Source organism: Mauremys mutica, chromosome 1 (assembly GCF_020497125.1).
Source record: "Mauremys mutica isolate MM-2020 ecotype Southern chromosome 1, ASM2049712v1, whole genome shotgun sequence".
In the NCBI taxonomy this organism is placed as follows: Eukaryota; Metazoa; Chordata; order Testudines; family Geoemydidae; genus Mauremys; species Mauremys mutica.
Window position 1 is genome coordinate 67,215,624 of NC_059072.1, and position 19,778 is coordinate 67,235,401.

General features: G+C 40.8%; 2 protein-coding genes across 5 annotated transcripts in view; both read right to left on the reverse strand.

The window, feature by feature from the left end:
• The window catches only part of PTPRB (protein tyrosine phosphatase receptor type B), an 86,083-nt gene extending 68,839 nt beyond the window's left edge, over positions 1 to 17,244 (reverse strand). Inside the window, exons 1-2 of the mRNA XM_044978698.1 lie at positions 16,749 to 17,244; positions 15,079 to 15,471 (exon numbers count right to left, since the gene is read on the reverse strand). Coding sequence (XP_044834633.1) covers positions 15,079 to 15,471; positions 16,749 to 16,803 — 448 coding nt within the window. The 5' untranslated portion in view covers positions 16,804 to 17,244. The remainder of the gene's footprint in view (positions 1 to 15,078; positions 15,472 to 16,748) is intronic.
• A 400-nt stretch (positions 17,245 to 17,644) lies between these two features.
• The window catches only part of PTPRR (protein tyrosine phosphatase receptor type R), a 210,581-nt gene continuing 208,447 nt past the window's right edge, over positions 17,645 to 19,778 (reverse strand). For all 4 annotated transcript variants that reach the window (XM_045010941.1, XM_045012312.1, XM_045011670.1 and 1 more), the window contains one exon: positions 17,645 to 18,875. In XM_045010941.1, the coding sequence (XP_044866876.1) occupies positions 18,782 to 18,875 (94 nt within the window). In that variant the 3' untranslated portion in view covers positions 17,645 to 18,781. The remainder of the gene's footprint in view (positions 18,876 to 19,778) is intronic.

The following is a 19,778-nucleotide window of genomic DNA, read 5'->3' on the forward strand; positions in this document are numbered from 1 at the left end:
ACTTAGAACAATTTTAGCTCACAGGCCTTCTAAAAAGATTTAATGACTGGGTTAGATGTAGCAGAAAACTTCCAGTATGATTACTTAGCATGTAATTATGAAGTCTTAGCATGCCAACCTATGATTACTCCTCTACCAAAAGGATGAGTTGGTGAACTTTCATCCTAAAATGAATATAACTTTTCTCATATGTCAACTTGCCTATTTAATGCTACTGATAAACTGAAATTTTGCCTGCTCTTATTTACATCCAGGAATATAATCCAAATATACAAGACATATGTTTTTGCAAGTTACACTTTAATGAACGTGTTTCCTTGTCCGAACAACACAGTATGTTAGCCCAGCATGTATCTTCTGAGCCCTTTCAGAAGTATTTCTCAGATGAATATATAACCATACTGTGCATGGAGCCAATTTTGATCTAATTTTGCTCTTCTATGAACAAAAATTTCTGGGTCTCTATTAAATCACAAAAATGTTGATAAAATATTTTACAAAATCTAGGTGCTAAGGCCAGTACTGCAGGTCTAATTCTGCTCTCTCTTACATGGGTATAAGGCTGGATTAACTCCACTGAAATTGCTGATGTAACCGGGAGAGCAGCATTTAAGCTAAAGTCTGCTCCAGTGGTGCAGAACAGCTCGGATGCTGTTTTAATAGGGTATCTGGGGAATCCCCTGGTGCGTGTGTGGAGCACATGTAGTTGCTCTACACGACACAGCTTTAACCAGAGGGGAGAGAGAGGGTGTGGCTAGAGCATCACTGTGCTCCCACTGTCCTCAGTTGCAAGGAGGGCCCCTTGGGGCCATAGAAATGTAGCATGTCTCTGAAACGTCCCTGTTACATCAAAGACTAGACTAGCGGGCAGAAAGGCTGCTTAAAGACAATGGGAGCTACCACGTGCTCAGCAGCACTTTTGAAAATCAGGCCATTTGATTTGGTGCCTAAATATGGATTTAGAAGCCGAACTTTAAGCACCCCTTTTTGAAAACCTTGGCCTCAGCCAAGTTACGTACAGCTAGATAGCAATGATTGCAGCAGGAAATGGTTTGCATTACATTGCCAGCTGGGTTTTAGGGAAGCTTCAACTCCATAAAAGGGCAGATCCTGACACTAGAACCACACATACAGCATTCAGCAGTCAGGGGGCTAGTAGCTGCTACCATGCAGACGAGACATAAATTGATAGACAGTAAGTCAGAACGGTCTGTAGAGCAGGTGTTTCGCAGAAACACTCCCTCACCTCAGCAAGAAGTTAAATTGAACACAGAATCACACATAGGATAGTCATGCTGTACATGTGGATGTCAAGGTCAGTACTACTGTGGGTTTCTAGCCAAAGGATCCTTCTAGTCAACATAAGATTGACCTCAGGAGCCAGTCAGTTACCTTTCACTATATAAATAAGTGTCTTGCTCTATTTTCAGGAGTGCTGCTCAATATAGACCTGCTTCGCCTCACATTGAAATTGATGGTAGCTTTGCATTAACTTCAATAAAAGCAGAATCAGACCTAATATTATTTTTCCAAGGGAGCAGCACCACTGTCCTGATATAAGGATTCCTGGTCCATCTTAAATGGAAGGTATTTATTAAAGAAAACTACCCATCGTAGACACAAACAGATATCCACACAGCTTGAGTTCCAGCATTGTATCTCTTTTTGGCCAGGGAGCACCCACCTGCTTAGAAATCTATACAGCACACAGAGAGCTCTATGGGTAGGCTTTTCAAAAGTGTTCAGCATTGTTCTTATTGCTCCCATTGAAATCGATGGAAAAACTCTCACTGACTTTAATGGGAACAATTGGGCCAACAGGGAGTAATTTTTTAAAGGTGACATCTAGTGGCTGAATGACATACTACATGTAAACATACTACAACCATCAGTGAATAAAGCATGAGAGAACGTCATGAAAAAGCTATCTTGCAAACTGCATATACACATTCCTCTTTTGCCACCTAAGCAAAATAAGGCCATTTACAAGAATGTGAAATCCATCAGTTTTGGGACTACGATGGTAGTGTGCAATGGAAAAATATATTGCTGATTTAGTTGCCAGGTACTAGTATCCTATCATGACTCCTAAATACCCAGACAAGCTGGTCTGGCACAGCTTTTTGGAACTTCTCAGATCTTGTAACATTGGCTACCAGGGGTAAGCAGAAACAGTTTAAAATAACTGATGTTGAATTATAACTGAAATGTGCATGAATCAGACACCTGTTATGGAATTTAAGAGAAGCTATTATATAAAATCGGTCCTAAGCAATTATTTAAAATAGAAGGGCAATGTTTTAAAAGGGTCTGTATGTTTTTCAGGAAAAATGAATGTTGGATTTAGATATCTAACTACTTGACTTGTAGGTAGCCTGAAAAAATAGATGCTGTTTTTAAAAATCAGGCTCCATCTTTTGTTGTAGGTAAGAATATAGAAGAGTAGCAGAAATTGACAAATGGTATGTTTTTAAAGGCTTCTCTGTGTAGTTCCTTAAAAGTTAAAAAAAATGGATTTTACCTTAGAAAAATGTCTTCCTCATCTGAGACTTTGCATTACAGGGTTTATCCTTGAGCAAATTTTTGTATCCCACGCATATATAGGGGGAAATTGAACTGGTTCAGATAAAAACAAGAATGCCCCCAAACTTCACCCTAAACCCACGTTTCCTTACACTTACTAGTTTTGGAAATTCTGCAGTAGCCCCAAGAGAGCCAGTTCTTGTGGTGGATCCAATGCCAATGGAAGCAGGACATTCCAGATATCTAATGTGACACCTGCTTCCAGCCTATTTCCACAGACCCAAGAGATTAAGAACATAAGAACGGCCATACTGGGTCAGACCAAAGGTCCATCTAGCCCAGTATCCTGTCTACCGACAGTGGCCAATGCCAGGTGCCCCAGAGGGAATGAAAAGAACAGGTAATCATCAAGTGATCTATCCCCTGTCGCCCTTTCCTAGCTTCTGGCAAACAGAGGCTAAGGACATCTTCCCTGCCCATTCTGGCAAATAGTCATTGATGGACCTATCCTCCATGAATTTATCTAGTTCTTTTTTAGCCCTGTTATAGTCTTGGCCTTTACAACATCCTCTGGCAAAGAGTTCCACAGGTTGACTGTGCATTGTGTGAAGAAATACTTTATTTTGTTTGTTTTAAACCTGCTGGCCATTAATTTCATTGGGTGACCCTTACTTCTTTTGTTATGAGAAGGAGTAAATAACACTTCCTTATTTACTTTCTCCACACTAGTCATGATTTTATAGGACTCTATGATATACTCCCAGTTGTCTCATTTCCAAACTGAAAAGTCCCAGTCTTATTAATCTCTGCTCATACAGAAGCTGTTCCGTAACCCTAATAATTTTTGTTTCCCTTTTCTGAACCTTTTCCAATTCCAATATATCTTTTTTGAGATCGGGCGACCCCATCTACACCCAGTGTTCAAAGTGTGGGCATATCATGGACTTATATAGAGTCAATATAGTATTTTCTGTATTATCTATCCCTTTCCTGATGATTCCCAACACTCTGTTTGCTTTTTTGACTGTTGCTGCACATTGAGTGGGTGTTTTCAGAGAACTATCCACAGTGACTCCAAGATCTCTTTCTTGAATGGTAACAGCTAATTTAGACCCCATCATTTTAGATGTATAGTTGGGATTATGTTTTCCAATGTGCATTACTTTGCATTTATCAACACTGAATTTCATCTGCCATTTTGTTGCCCAGTCACCCAGTTCTGAGAGATCCCTTTGTAGCTCTTTGCAGTCTGCCTGGGACTTAACTACTTTAATTAATTAATAATATTTTTTTAATTAATGGAGATATACCTATCTTCTAGAACTGGAAGGGACCTTGAAAGGTCATCAAGTCCAGCCCCCTGCCTTCACTAGCAGGACCAAGTACTGATTTTGCCCCAGATCCTTAAGTAGCCCCCCTCAAGGATTGAACTCACAACTCTGGGTTTAGCAGGCCAATGCTCAAACCGCTGAGCTATCCCTCCCCACATTTTGCCACCTCACTGTTTACCCCTTTTTCCGGATTCTGTGACTTCCTGCGACCTCTGTGACTTCTGCAGTAGTCAATGTGGCTGACCCCAGCACTGCCCGAGCAGCTGACCCCAGGGCCAGCTGCTTAGGTGGTGCTGGGGACAGCCACACTGGCCACTGCTGGAGTGGCTCCACAGCCAGCCGCTCGGGCGGGTCTGCAGCCAGCTGCACTAGCTGCTGCTGGAGTGGCCGGGGAGTCGCACTGGCTGCTGCTCTGGCGACCCTGTTAAAATCTTTAAGAAATTTCTCTATATCGTTATTCCACCAGGAAGTTCTTCAGGCTCTAAGTGTCCCTGCAGTCCTCTCTTTCCTGTTCCTGAACCTTACTGGGCTCTTTCCTTTGGATGGTGTTGGATGTGTTTACGTCCCTGGTCTCTCAACAAATGTGTCAAGGACTTTCCATTGTTATTCTCTGACAGTCACAGATATCAGCACCAGGGTAGGGGAGGCACTTTGTCTCTCTCTTGCCTCTCTGAGATGGGCTCAACACTAGTGCAGTGATGAATTTGGGCCTTAATCTCCCCTTTGCTCTGTGAATAGGTCAGAGGGTTTTTAGTGGAACAACACAAAGTGATCCTTTCTGCTAGGGCTGATAGTGCAGCCTCCATGGTGCTCCCACCATTTAACAGCTGTGCAGAGAAGGATAAAGTTCCACTTGCACTCAAGAGCCATGTCAGTGCTAGGTTTCAGAGTAGCAGCCGTGTTAGTCTGTATCCGCAAAAAGAACAGGAGTACTTGTGGCACCTTAGAGACTAACACATTTATTTCAGCATAAGCTTTCGTGGGCTACAGCTCACTTCTTCGGATGGACAAGGTAAATTTGTTAGTCTCTAAGGTGCCACAAGTACTCCTGTTCTTTATGTCAGTGCTAGATTACTAGGCCAATCAATAGAGATGATATTGTTTATTGCTAGATTTACAATTGAGAATTTATATTTTAACTCATCATTTATTATAAATTAAACCTTCTAGGATGGGATGGGAGTAGGCTGTGTGAGTTTTTCACTTTTAAGAGATTCATTACAATTACACCAGTCAGTAGTAACAAAAAGGCAGTACCACACACAGGGGCGGCTCGAGGCATTTTGCTGCCCCAAGCACGGCAGGCAGGCTGCCTTTGTCGGCTTGCCTGTGGAGGGTCTGTTGGTCCCGCGGCTTCGGCGGACCTCCCACAGGCAAGCCGCCGAAGGCAGCCTGCCTGCTGCCCTCGCGGCGCCGGCAGAGCGTGCCCCGCAGCTTGCTGCCCCAACCACACGCTTCGCGTGCTGGGGCCTGGAGCCGCCCCTGACCACACAGAAGCTCTTCAGAGACTTATGTGAAATGAATTGGTGGTCCCACTTCAGTTCCTACTGGGCAAATATCCACATCACAAAAATTACTAGTATATTTGTCAGCAATTGGCACCTTTGTCTGCAGTCTCAGCAGGGAGATCAACTAACAAATGAACTAAATCTTAGTTCTAAGAGACATGGTTGTGACATATTGACCAGATAGTTTGAGGAGGGCAACTTGCATGCTCACTGCCTGTTCTATGGGTTAAGGGGTGATTTCACACACGGCTTTTTATATGGCAGTAACATTAAATTCATTGCATTGACCTAGAAAAACACAACTTGATTATGGAATATCTATTGATTTTTTTCCAGAAAAACTATTTTGACGTAAATGAGGGGAGAATGGTTTGGGAGAAGGGAAAAAAGGAATAAAAAGGAAAGCTGTGAGAAGAAGACGACAACAATAACTAGAGGAGAGACAAGCCAGTAGGCCTTGACTTGGGTGAAAGTGACTGAGGGTAGAAGCCTGGCTGTTGAACGGGTGGGAATGAGGCGGAACTTGGTTGCGGAGGGTTCCATATGTGGGTGTGGAAAGTACGTCCATACAGAGAAGGGCACAAATCAAAAAGTCTGGAGAGCAGCCCAAGCCTTGGAGGGAGGTTTTTCCCAAACTTTCCAATTTCAGTCCCTTCTGCTGTTTGCTCATTATTAGTTTGAAACCTGGTTCTGAGACCAAAGGTGATTGCATTAAATGAGTGCACCCAGTCCAGTCCCTGGGTAATCACCCTGTTTAGGTCACTTTTACTTATCTTTTCAATCCGAGTACTTAGTTCAATCCTCTTTCTGTGACTTATCAGTCAGAATCCTCATTCTGCCAACTTTTCAGGAAGAAGAGGCATTTTATGAAGTCCTCCTCTGGTATCTTTTCATTCCATGAACACAGTGTACAGGAAAATAGAATCCAAAGTAATATCCTTTGGTTCTATTCTGCTATCTATTAGCAATAAGTTAACATTTAGACAGTGTCTAAACCAGAGGTCGGCAACCTTTCAGAAGTGGTGTGCCGAGTCTTCATTTATTGACTCTAATTTAAGGTTTCGCATGCCAGTAATACATTTTAATGTTTTTAGAAGGTCTCTTTCTATAAGTCTATAATATATAACTAAACTATTGTTGTATGTAAAGTAAATAAGATTTTTAAAATGTTTAAGAAGCTTCATTTAAAATTAAATTAAAATGCAGAGTCCCCCAGACTAGTGGCCAGGACCCAGGCAGTGCGAGTGCCACTGAAAATCAGCTTGCGTGCCGCCTTTGGCACCCGTGCCATAGGTTGCCTACCCCTGGTCTAAACTATTAGAATGGACTTAGTTTGGATATCGACTGCTGGTTCCACAGGGAACTGCATTTGATCAGGAGAGACAGTGTGTTTATAGATTTTCTAGTTAGAACTTGTATGTAATGTAGAATTGAAAGACATTAAGTGGGAGATATTTCAAAGACACAAAGGGATATCTAAGCCCAGCTCCCATTGAAAGTCAATGGGAGTTGGAGACCTAACTCCCAACTATGCCTTTAAAGGTCTCCCCCATGAAATAACAGATGTGCTTCTGTTTGTCAATATGGACTCAGACACTAGTTTGTCAGTATATGCGCAAGTAACCCATTCTGGTGCTTCACCACCCTTCTAGTGAAAAAGTTTATCCTAATATCCAACCTAAACCTCCCCCACTACAACTTGAGACCATTACTCCTTGTTCTGTCATCTGCTACCACTAGATCCATCCTCTTTGGAACCCGCTTTCAGGTAGTTGAAAGCAGCTATCAAATCCCCCCTCATTCTTCTCTTCTGCAGACTAAATAATCCCAGTTCCCTCAGTCTCTTCTCATAAGTCATGTGCTCCAGCCCCCTAATCATTTTTGTTGCCCTCCACTGGACTCTTTCCAATTTTTCCACATCCTTCTTGTAGTGTGGAGCCCAAAACTGGATACAGTACTCCAGATGAGGTCTCACCAATGCTGAATAGAGGGGAATTATCACGGCCCTCGATCTGCTGGCAATGCTCCTACTTATAGAGCCCAAAATGCCATTAGCCTTCTTGGCAACAAGGGCACACTGTTGACTCATATCCAGCTTCTCGTCCACTGTAACTCCTAGGTCCTTTTCTTCATCACTGTTGCCTAGCCATTCGGTCCCTAGTCTGTAGCAGTGCATGGGGTTCTTCCATCCTAAGTGCAGGACTCTGCACTTGTCCTTGTTGAACCTCGTCAGGTTTCTTTTGGCCCAATCCTCTAATTTGTCTAGGTCCCTCTGTATCCTATCCCTACCCTCCAGGGTATCTACCACTCCTCCCAGTTTAGTGTCATCTGCAAACTTGCTGAGGGTGCAGTCCATGCCGTCCTCCAGATCATTAATGAAGATATTGAACAAACCCGGCCCCAGGACTGACCCTTGGGGCACTCTGCTTGATCCCGGCTGCCAACTAGACATGGAGCCATTGATCACTACCCGTTGAGCCCGACAATCTAGCCAGCTTTCTATCCACCTTATAGTCCATTCATCCAGCCCATACTTCGTTAACTTGCTGGCAAGAATACTGTGGGAGACCGTATCTAAAGCTTTGCTAAAGTCAAGGAATAACACATCCACTGCTTTCCCCTCATCCACAGAGCCAGTTATCTCATCATAAAAGGCAATTAGGTTAGTCAGGCATGACTTGCCCTTGGTGAATCCATGCTGACTGTTCCTGATCACTTTCCTCTCCTCTAAGTGCTTCAAAATTGATTCCTGAGGACCTGTTCCATGATTTTCCAGGGACTGAGGTGAGGCTGACTGGCCTGTTTCCCAGATCCTCCTTCTTCCCTTTTTTAAAGATGGGCACTACATTAGCCCTTTTCCAGTCATCCAGGACCATGAGTTTTCAAAGATGAAGTCATTATATATATAGTATTTGTTGGTGAGAGTTCAGGAGAGACCTAGAGGTTTTAAGATCATCATAAAGATGGGCAATAGTTTCATTAAAAGTGCACATATATAATGTAAGTACCAGTACTCTTTACTTAAGCAATGAGACATGAGAAGCAGAATATTTTTAGGTGATTATAGGGTATCTTGGATAGTCTTAACATGCACAAAGATGAAATGCAATGTTCTTTAGTTGGAAATCATAGTTTTTAGAATGAAAACGTGCAGGGTATTTTTTAAGCTTTTATGTAAAAAACGGATAATTTTATACTAAAGATTATATATTTTTCTAAATATCTTAAAAAAACTTTTCTAATTCAAACCATTTGTCAGACACCATTTGTTTCATGTTCAGTGCATGTTGCATCATATTGCTTTGTTAAAGGCATACACTGAAGCTGGTTGAAATTCTTTGAAATTTTGACAAAAATATTATGTGAAAACTTTTGAATTTTTGTGTGTGTGTAAAAATGTTTCATCATTTTTTGACCAGCTCTAACATACACTAATTTGTAAACCAAAAAATCTGTATGCTACAGTTAGGCTGGAGGGGGAACCTTTAGCTATTCACTTGTGCTGACCAGGCGCTCCAACTGCTTTGGATGGTGGATGCTAAGTACCTTGTAGACAGTGGTGAAAGTCTGAGCCACTGGAATTTTGATGGACCAGAAAGGCATTGTTCTAACAGCCTTGGCAAGAAGGTGGCTAGCACATGGAAAAATGCTTTCTATCACTTCTATTTTCAGTTTAACCTACATTTTAAACCAACAAAAAACCCTTGGGATGAGACTTACTTCTATTTGGAAGAGAAATAGCTGGAACTATAGAGACTCCAAGAAGGAGGCAGGAGAATCTAAGAGGGCCCTGCTCACAATGAACCCTACACATTAGATGTTGGGCATTATTGAGTGCTTCTTCTGGCTAGCTGGCTACTTTATGCCTGATCCTACTCCTTTGAAGTCAATACGAGGTTTACCATTGACTTTAAAGGGTGCAGGATCAAGCCTTTTTGGTTTTAATCTCCTCATCATGTAACCCTCCAAGACTCAGTCCAATGTTTGAGATAGAAAAAGAGGACAGGCACACAAGAGGTGTGCAGAAGGGTACTGTTTTAGAGGGGAGGGTCTGGATGAGGGACAGATGGTGAAAAGGAGCAGATCAAGTGGAAGAGAGTGGGGAAAATGGAAACAAGAAATGTTGGCACTAACAGGCTGAATGTCAAAGTGTACAGTGTAATGGGGTTTAGCAAATCCCACACTGAGCAAAGGCAGAAGGGAGAGGAGAGTGCCCCCTACTTACAAGGAATCAGGTTGATCACTCCCCCTGCACAGCTGCCAGAACTTCCCATCACAAAGACATGGACCCACAGCTGTGACCAATAAGGAAAACAAGCCCATCTATAAATGAGGGTGAACAGAGAAGGAAAGGGAGATAGAAAAGCCTGGGATAGCTGAGGGTCAGCTAGCTCCAATTCAGGCTGCATCTAAGAAACCCAAAAGGAGATGGCAAGCTCTGGAGTTGAAGCTAAGAATTTATGGATTGGTTGAATTGAAGGGGACCAATTAGGAAAAACTGAGTCCCTTAGACAGACTGCACCAAGAGCAGCTGACAATGAGTCATTTTTCTCATTTGTTATATCCTCTGTTTTGTCTAGCTGAAGTTGCAGACTAAACAGACTGAGGATATAATGATGTTGTATTTGGTGCACATTTCCCCGCCTCTTGTTCTGTGTCTTTGAGGAGCTGAGCACACTAAGGCAGGAGTTCTCTCAACAAATTTTTTGGTGACCTCAGATTGTGGCCACCAACTCTTGCTGGTGGCCGCTGTGACCGTTTCCCCAAAATATTTAATTAATATTAGAAAAAACAAATAAATATGCACAGATAACATGTCCAAATCATTATAATCTATCTATGTAGGGTTTTTTTGCAGACTCAATAATAAAAATAGTGTACAGTTGTCTCTATTCTTTAGGGGATCTAAACAGAATAGAAACACAAATAAGGTGCTTTGAACATTCTTGTCTTTTTCTTATTGTTTCTTTTGCTTTTTTTGGTTGCTTTTTATTTTTAGACTTGCTAGCTACTAAGTGTGCTGTGAAAAGTGATACTAACAAACACACAAATTTTCACAGAAGACTCACTCCAGAAAGCCCGAGAACAAATTAAGCCCTTGATGGGAAGGTGGGTACAGAGGCAGCAGGGGCCAAGGGCAATGGGGCACTGAGGGAGGCAGCAGGGGGGCAGAGATGATGGGGGGTGAGTTTGGGGCCAGAGTCCATCACCACGCAGCCAGGGAATGGAGCCCAAAGTGCATGCCCAGGGGACAGGGCTTGGGGACAGAGCCCGAAGCGCCGTGGCTGTAGCCTGCCACCCGAGGGCTGAAGCCCAACCCCACTGACTCCGGGAAGGTGGGGAACTCACTGGCTGCTTGTCTCTCTCCAGAGTCAGGCAGGGCCCTACTACTCCTGGTGGCCCCTGGGGAGGGGCTGCTGCTTTGCACTCTCACCCCCTCCTCCCCATCACCACCCAGGAGGCTGTGGCCGCAAGAAAAGCCCCTGGTGGCTGCATTTGAGAAATGCTGCACTAAGGTACTCAACACATGATAAATCCATTTTATCTTTACGGTGTAAGTGCTGTATTTAGATCGGGCTCAGGCCTGAAGTTTTTACTCCTAGGAAAAACATGGGAGTGTTTGCTGCAGTAAGAACAGCAGGATAGGTCTATATTAATACCATAGAGGCGGGTAATGCAATAGTACTGTCTTCTAAACCAGAATATAGGCTACATGGTGATTACTAGAGCTGAGTGAATAATCACAAAGCATTTGACCAGTTTACCATTCTTTTCTCATTTGCCAACCGTCCACAGATCACAATGGTACTGGCCCTAAAATTATCTGTGGACAATTATTTTGGCTATTTCCTCTGTGGTAGTAATGACCTTTCACCTTTCTTACCTAGCAGCTACCAAATCTTGTAACTACCAAATAATCTACAGGACATAAAGTTTTGGTGCAATTCTATAATAGTGCCACTTGAAAATCATGTACACAGCTGTTGTGGAGCCAGAGTGTGAGCTTTTGTGAATCCCTCAGTCTCCCATATTTCCATTTGTAAGTCATGCAAGACTCAGGAAACCCAGCAACATTGTAGTCTTGTTCTTGTTCTATTTCAAAATAGATCCCCTGAAATGTATACAATTAAACCAAATATTTGAGCTCCTCTCTTGCTGTCCCCCACTTCTGCATATGCTATATTTACTCTCCATACTAAGGCTAGCTGGAAAAGAACTCAATTTCTGGAAAAAAATGGTTTTGAAATTTGGTTTCATTCCATGTGCGAATGAAACCAAGGCCCTTTGAAACTTTTCCCTAAAAACCAGAGAGAAGAAGATACCCATGCCAGAATAGCCAACAGCCCAGGGGTTAGAGCACTCCTGGAATGCGAGAGTTAGCAGAGCAGGAACTTGAACCTCTGACTCCCACATCCCAAGTATCCTGGGAAGTGTTTCTTTCTCTCTGGGCAGATTAATATTTACTTATTTATGCAAAATGAAAGAGGTCCAACAGCAAAGATTGTGAGAGACTCACCCCAGAATGGCCAATACTGGGATGTGGAAGACTAAGGTTCAAGTCCCTGCTCTAAATCAAGTAGAGTTTGGACTTGAACCAGCACACCCTACAGCCCAGCTGAGTGCCCTAACCACTAGCCTATTGGCTATTCTGTGGGTTCTCTCCACCCCACTCCCAAGAGTTTCCATCTTGGACTTGAGAAACCCTTCTAACTGATACATTTCCAAGAGCAGTTTTTGTTTCACACACAAAGATCCTACTCCTAACGCCATCTTTCCCTTCCTCCCAAATCTCCCAATTTGCTCCCTGATCATGCTTCATAGCCTCTGTTCCTTCAAGTGCAATCCCTTTCCTGATCATTCTCTCTGTTTTGGGCCTTTTCACACACTCCCCTACTCCTCCTAGCTCCTAGTTCTAGTGCTGTTCTGAATCCAACAGGCTGCTAGTTTCCTGTACCCACTTTGCTTATTGTACATGGTGTAAACTCAGATGATCTAACAACACTGGAAGCTGTCTTGAAATTTCACAATCATGTGAGCCTTCCATGGATCAATGTGCCCCAGAATTGTGTTTTTGACCTTGAAAAGAAGACCTTAGAGATTTGAGGTTCATCGTACAAGAGGCTGAGTGCCCTCAACTCTTACTGACTTGAGTGGGACTTTAGGATACTCAGCATCTCATGGGGATGCATAGCACCTTGCAAGATTGGCCCCTTGATGATGGAATTTGGTCCAACCAACTGCCAGACTCATTGAAACTCAGTCATGGATTTTGTGAGATGGCGAAGGAAGGAAAGGCCTGTGTTGGATTAAGAAGTCACTTCTGACTGGTTAGGGATGGGATACTTATCCAAACTGATCCTGACCTTCACAAAAAGTCATATGTGCTCTAGAACCAAAATTCTGTATCCCAACACTTGTAAGAAGTCAGATTTGAAACTGAAATCTGAATTCAAACTTTCCCAAAGTTCAGGATGTTCATATTTGATGTTTGGATTAGGCCTATTACAGAGATAGTTGCACTTCTTGGGTTTGGAGAGTGTCCCATCTCAAATTTGGTTAGCTGTTTGGGCAGAGATTCAGCCTGGTTTTCTTTTTTTGCAAGACTGAATCATTCCTTTGCCAAAACCTCACTATTCTTCAGTGAATGGTAACTACCATAAAAGCAAAGAGTAATTATATTAAAATAGAGCATTACCAGAGTAGAATAATTTGCATCCATTCCAATTCTGAAGACATTATGCAGTCCTTACTGTGTAATTTTACCTGAATAAAGACTAAAGCCAACATTTTCCAACTTGAGTCCCTAAAGCTATCATTCTATATCTATATTTAGACACGTAAACAAATGAAAGCTGCTGATCATGCACAGCTCCCATTGTTGTCAATGTCAGATACAGGTGTTCAGCACCTCTGACAATCAGCCCATTTGTTTAGGTGCCTAAATATGGAACCTAAGTTTAGGCATCCAAGTTGAAAAATTTTGGCCAGAGATAGACTTTATGACTGGGACAATTAGCATTATGATTTTTTTCTATAGTATTCAGTGTTTTATACTTTTATGAAGAAAGTTGCAGCAGTCTGTGCTTAAGTCTACTCCTTTACAGTCCTTGTTATGACATTATAAACACATGGTGTCAGTGCCTGTTGAATGCTTGGAAATTTTTAGTCATCTGATGAAAATGATAACTGAGACCTATTGTACTACTGATTTTTCAGCAGAGCTCCACAAAGAAGTCAATGAGGACATCTGCTTAAAAATGGAAGGCACAACAGAGCCCCCAAAATGCTTTTCAGTGTCATATATTGTACTTCAAATATGCTTGTATTTTTTTAAAGAGAATGCTCATGAAATACAGTTTCAAAGCTGGAATGTGGACTCAAGTGACAATATCAAATTACCCACCAGCCAACCCCTTTTCCTTCTTCTATCTTAGCTCCCATGTGCATTCCATAGACACTCACAACAACATACTACGTGTCCTCTCGATCTATTTTACATCCTTACTGTAGCCCTGATTCCATAAACATTCATCTTCATGACATACTCAGGTGAGCAGTCCCACTGCTTTGAGTAAATGTATGTAAATTGTTGTAGGATTAGGCCTAATCTTATTACAAATGGTAAATCAGATGTGAATCAGGCCCAAAACATGTAATGTAAAATAGATTTCAAAAATAACGATAACTGACAAAAAAGTCTTATAACAACTCACTCATTTTGTTTTAAACTTCCTAAAAAACGTCAGATGGTCACATGACACATTCGTGTATAAATTTTAAAGCAATTTTTTTAAAGGATGGAATAAATCACATGTGATGCAGTTTATTGTCTTTGTAATAAAGAGCTAGCTAGCTAGGTCATTATGATTTACTTTAGTGCACTGCTAAATCATAGCACAGGACAATCCTGAAAAGTGCTACTGTGACCTCTAATAAACAACAAAGAAAGAGCTGTTAATTTAGATTACTAATCAACATTCAGACCCTTTCTAGCCACATGTTATATTACAGCTGTATATAAACACATACCGCATACAGAGGTACACACAGACATATACATCTTAAAACCTTATCACCTGTATTTCCATAGGTTTGGGTTCAGTTCATTATACTGAGGATTTTGTGTTGGTTACAGGGAATATTCCCCATATTGGTATAGTGATACTGCTGCATAAACAGCAGAATGTGTAGGCTCTTTGTTCATTGGGAACAAGCATTCAGGTTATCAGTGAGGTTGTACTGTATCTATCCCATTTTTCAGATGACTCTTTGCCCCTTTTGGTAGATTTTTGAAATGTGCATATCTATGATAAAGTGGATGAGGAGGAGGATCTAAATAATTTCACATTGGTATAAACTACATGAAAGCAGCACCAAAAATTATATTCTTCTTTTTTTGGGAAGTAAATAGCACGAGAATCTGGTGGATTAAGCCTTATACATAAAGATTTGGGCCCAAAAATGAAACAGAAAAGGGAACACCCAGTCTGAAAATATCACCCAAGCTATCAAAAACACTGATAGAATGTTAGAAAGGCAGCTATCATGGCTGTCTTAAAACTAGTCTTTTTAAGGTATTCTGATTTTGGATTCTGAACAATCCTTTAAATTAACCTCCCACGAGCAATGTCATAGTCCTTAAAATGTGAGTGTGTGCAACAGAGACAGGATTGTTACCATAGCTCCCAGGACACTGCCTGAAAGGATAAGCTCACCTTTGTGTGGGCACAGATTTTCATAGGCAGTTTTCCCCTTGTCGTCGACATCTATTTGCTTCCAGCTATGGGGGTATTTTCTACCCTTCTTGATCATTACCCTCGGGCCTTGTTTTGTGAGAAAGAGAGAGCTGTTTGCCACCTGGAGGAGCCCTTCCGTGTTGTGGAAGATCCAGCTGGGTGCCTGAGGGCAGTCTATGAAGATGCTGCGAGATGATGCAGCAGAGGACTTGGAGATGCCCAAACACTGGCCAGATCTAACATGGAGCAGCTTCTCATCCTCTGTCCACCTCCACTGCTGGTTTGGATCAGTCAGATTGCATTTGCCCACACACGCTGTTTTGCCTCCAACAAGACATTGCTGTTTCTGGACATGGATAATCAGAAACCCTTCTGGAAGATGAAAAACCCATAAAAATACAACAAATCATATGTGGCCCTTAAAAAATAAATCCCGATGACTTAAAAATAAACCTTTTTTTCTCTCTCTTTGGCTTTATCTCAGTTTTTCTGACCTGACCCAGCAGAACTGATTTTAAAAGCCACAAAAATCACAATTGTTTGGTCTGGGAACTGCAAAGGGCAAGAATGCAACAAACCCTTTTTGCTAAAGTTCACCTTGACCGTCTACGTAAAAACAAAAGAAATCAAACTTGAATTGAAAGGATATCAAGGGGGCTATTGACTTTCAGCTCATTTCTGAAAAACCCTCTCCCTCCTCTTCAAATACACAGAGATCCATTAGCCTTCCTTACTGTCACCACAAGTTAAATCCACTGTTTTTGACTGCACATTTATTTTTTTTTAAAGGAAATCATAGTATTTAGAGGAGGAAGGAGGGATAGAAAAGGGGACTTTCCAAAATCTATTTGCCTCTCCAGGGCTATGTTTCATTTATCTTTTACAAAGGATGGGGGCTTTTGACTGATACGAACTCTGTGTAGCTTACACTCCTAAATATATAGACTCCTCTTGTTGTTATTTTGTAACCATCCCACTACAGATCAGATCGATTCTTTTATCATCCCAGCTTAAATGTATACATCCAACATTGAAATGAACAGAAGAAAAATCATTAACTGAAATCAAACTCCCCCAACCCCAAATTCCCCCTTGTTACAGAGAACAGAATTGGATGGTTCAAAATCAATCTCAGTATCACTTAAATTTTTTTTAAAAAGTCATTTATTTAGTCAAAGCTTCAGGCTCCACTAGATAAACAAAACCATTTAAAAACAATTCATATGATTTCCTTGTTTTTTCATTCCCCCTTTCTTATGGTGCAGGACATAAGATCATGTTCTAACTAAGTGCCCCAAGAAGCTTCTGCTTTTGTAAGTTTCACAAAGCCTTAATAAGTAATCTGAATCTCTCCTCAAAGGAACCTGGCTCAGGGCTCAGCCATTGGATTGTCTAGTCAGAGATCTTTTTTAAAAAGTGATGTATATACAACATTCAAGGAGAGAGAGTTTATTTTCCTTTGGAGAGAAATCTAAACAGTACTGGCTTTGTTGGCCCTGCCCTTCCCCCCGATCCATCTTGTATAAACTCAGGCTGAGAAGTGGTTCTATTTTCACAGCATTGAATAAGTTTCAAGCAACCCTTGGGAGCCCTGAATAGTGACAGAATGAGAACGGGAATGGAGGGGGGAACCCGGGAGATGCACTTACCTGAGATCTTGAAGGCCAGGCAGGTGAAAATCAGGACATGAAATAAAGGATCCATTTTCCATCTAACAACTCCCCATGCTTCTCTTTAAAAAAAACAACCAAAAAAACCCACAAAAAACAAAAAACAAAAAACCACACACACACACACACAAAATCACCACCTCAGATAAGTGAAGCGAAGGCTAGGAAGGAAATGTGCCTTCACAGGGGGAAAAGTCAGTGACGAGCACTTCCTTCTATTCAATAGTTTTGGGGAATTTTATACCACTTTGTCCTTTCATATGATTCTTCAGAGTTTACTGACTCTGATTTATTTTGGAAAAATACAAGCAAAAGAGGGGTAGATTTTGAAACTACCAAACAAACAAAAAGATGTTTCAACATCTGAACAACGTATTAGACTAAAAATATAAGGAAAAGGGATTGTACTTTCATGTAATTGACTGTTCATGAAACATTACACATCTGTAGGTGATTTGGATTGTGCTGAATAAACACATACCATGCTATCCAGTAAACACCATACACAGTTTCTGTAATAAAATGTTGTTATTAAATACTACTTCCAACTCCTCTTTATGAGTTCTGAAAACCATACATGGTGGGAGTGCAAATCTCTGAGTTCTTTACTAAGTCCTTACTCATGTACATTCCCATTATGGGATCAAGTGATGTTGACTTTGCTTCAACATCATCTGATCCATTTTGCCTACATACAGTGAGAATTTGCCTTAACTAAAAGCTGAATAAAGGCCTCAATGATTTGACCCTCCAAATGGTCAGAAGACAGCATGAAATTAACTGGAGCAGATTGGGCTACATTTGCCTTATTGTGGTATTATAATAATAGTAATGGTTAATTACTGTACGCAAAAAAACTCCAGATTCACTAACTATTTTGTATCAAGTGTAGTTTATTGTCAGTATGAAGCAAAGTCAACATCATTGAATTAAAAACTGATTTTATTCTGGACCTCCTAGTGTTGTAAGTAGTTATGCTAGATTCACATTTCTTTTAAAGAGCAAATCCGTGCAGAAATATAAGAAAACATTCATAGCAGAATTTTTTGTACAACTATTTTTTGTTCCTGTTACAGAAGAGCTCATATTTCCAAAGGCATCCATTTCTTAACAGAAGAGATACAACATGTAGACAACATATTCAAAAATTCCCCTCTTAGTAAAAGACAGACACATATTTAAAATCCTTACTATTTAATATATGCTACAAAGTTTCATTTAAAAGTAAAATGACTTATACAATTTACAAATACACTGGATTCAGGTCAGGAGCAGAAGCAGCTTCTAACAGCATAAAGTACAATCAACAGTATAGAGTAAATACATACATATACACTGAATAACAGAGGTTGTGCTCTGTAACTGCTTTATAGGACCTACTGTAAATACACATTAAATAGCTAATAGTATGAAGAACAGATATTTCCATATAAAAGATATAACTGCTTTTGAACAGTTTCAAAAACAAAAGGACTTTCTTCCTCTTAAATCCATAATTGATCACTTGCAACATTAGCAGCAAGAGTCTTATGTGGCCAAGAAATAAGCTCACCACATAATAGGTAATAGCACTTAACAGGTACAGTTTAACAGCTGACAGTCCATTCACAAGACAGAGTTGGCAAATGTTAAAGCATTTATACACTTAGAAAAACATTTCTCCTGTAGAAGTTCCAGTTTCCATCTGACTGCAGCAGTAGTACATACCATACATACATTCTGTATAGCAGATATTGTTATTACAGAAATAAATCCACCTTTTAGCTCTATATATGTGAAATCCACATGTAGCATCAGTACAGTACCTTCTTTAAAAATCATTTTTGGGAAGCTTACAATACATTCATATACAGTAAGGGTCTGGCAATCTTTATATTTTTGCCAAACCATCCACTATCCTTTCACAAGTTGGCTTCAAAGCATCCACTGCAGTAAACTCCTTGAAGAAGTTGCTGGTAGGTAATGAAACAAATTACCTCAAGAGATTGACATTCTGATCACCCTTCATGGTTTCACTGGACAGCTTCTGCAGAAAGTCTGCTTTCATACAAACTCAGTGCATGGTGCACAAATTCATATTGTTCACTGGTCTGAACCATTCCACCTCTGAAAAGAAAGTACAATAGAATGAAACCTTATTTCTTAAAAATCAAACAATTTGCTCTGCTGCTAAGAACCAGAGGATGTGCTTCCATGATGATAACACTTGTTAAAAAAAATAATGCATTAAATAATTTGTGATTGAACTCCTTGAGGGAGAATTGTCTCCTTCTCTGTTTTACCTGCATTCTGCCATATATTTCATGTTATAGAAGTCTTGGATGATGACCCAGAACATATTGTTCATTTTAAGAACACTTTCACTACAGATTTGACAAAACGCAAAGAAGTTACCAATGTCAGATTTATAAAGATAGCTACAGCCCTCAACCCAAAGTTTAAGAATCTGAAGTGCCTTCCAAAATCTGAGAGGGACGGGGTGTGGCGGATGCTTTCACAAGTCTGAAAAGAGCAACACTCTGATGTGGAAACTACAGAACCCAAACCACCAAAAAAGAAAATCAACCTTCTGCTGGTGGCATCTGACTAAGATGATAAAAATGAACATGCATTGGGCTGCACTGCTTTGGATTGTTATCAAGCACAACTTGTCATCAGCATGTTCTCTGGCATGGTGGTTGAAGAATGAAGGGACATATGAATCTTTAGCACATCTGGCATATAAATATCTTGTGATGCCGGCTACAACAGTGTCATGCAAACACCTGTTCTTACTTTCAGGTGACATTGTAAACAAGAAGCGGGCAGCATTATCTCCTGCTAAGGTAAACAAATTTGTTTGTCTTAGTGATTGGCTGAACAAGAAGTAGGACTGAGTGGACTTGTAGGCTCTAAAGTTTTACATTGTTTTCTTTTTGAATGCAGTTATTTTTGTACATAATTCTATATTTGTAAGTTAAACTTTCATGATAAAGAGATTGCACTACAGTACTTGTATTAGGTGAATTG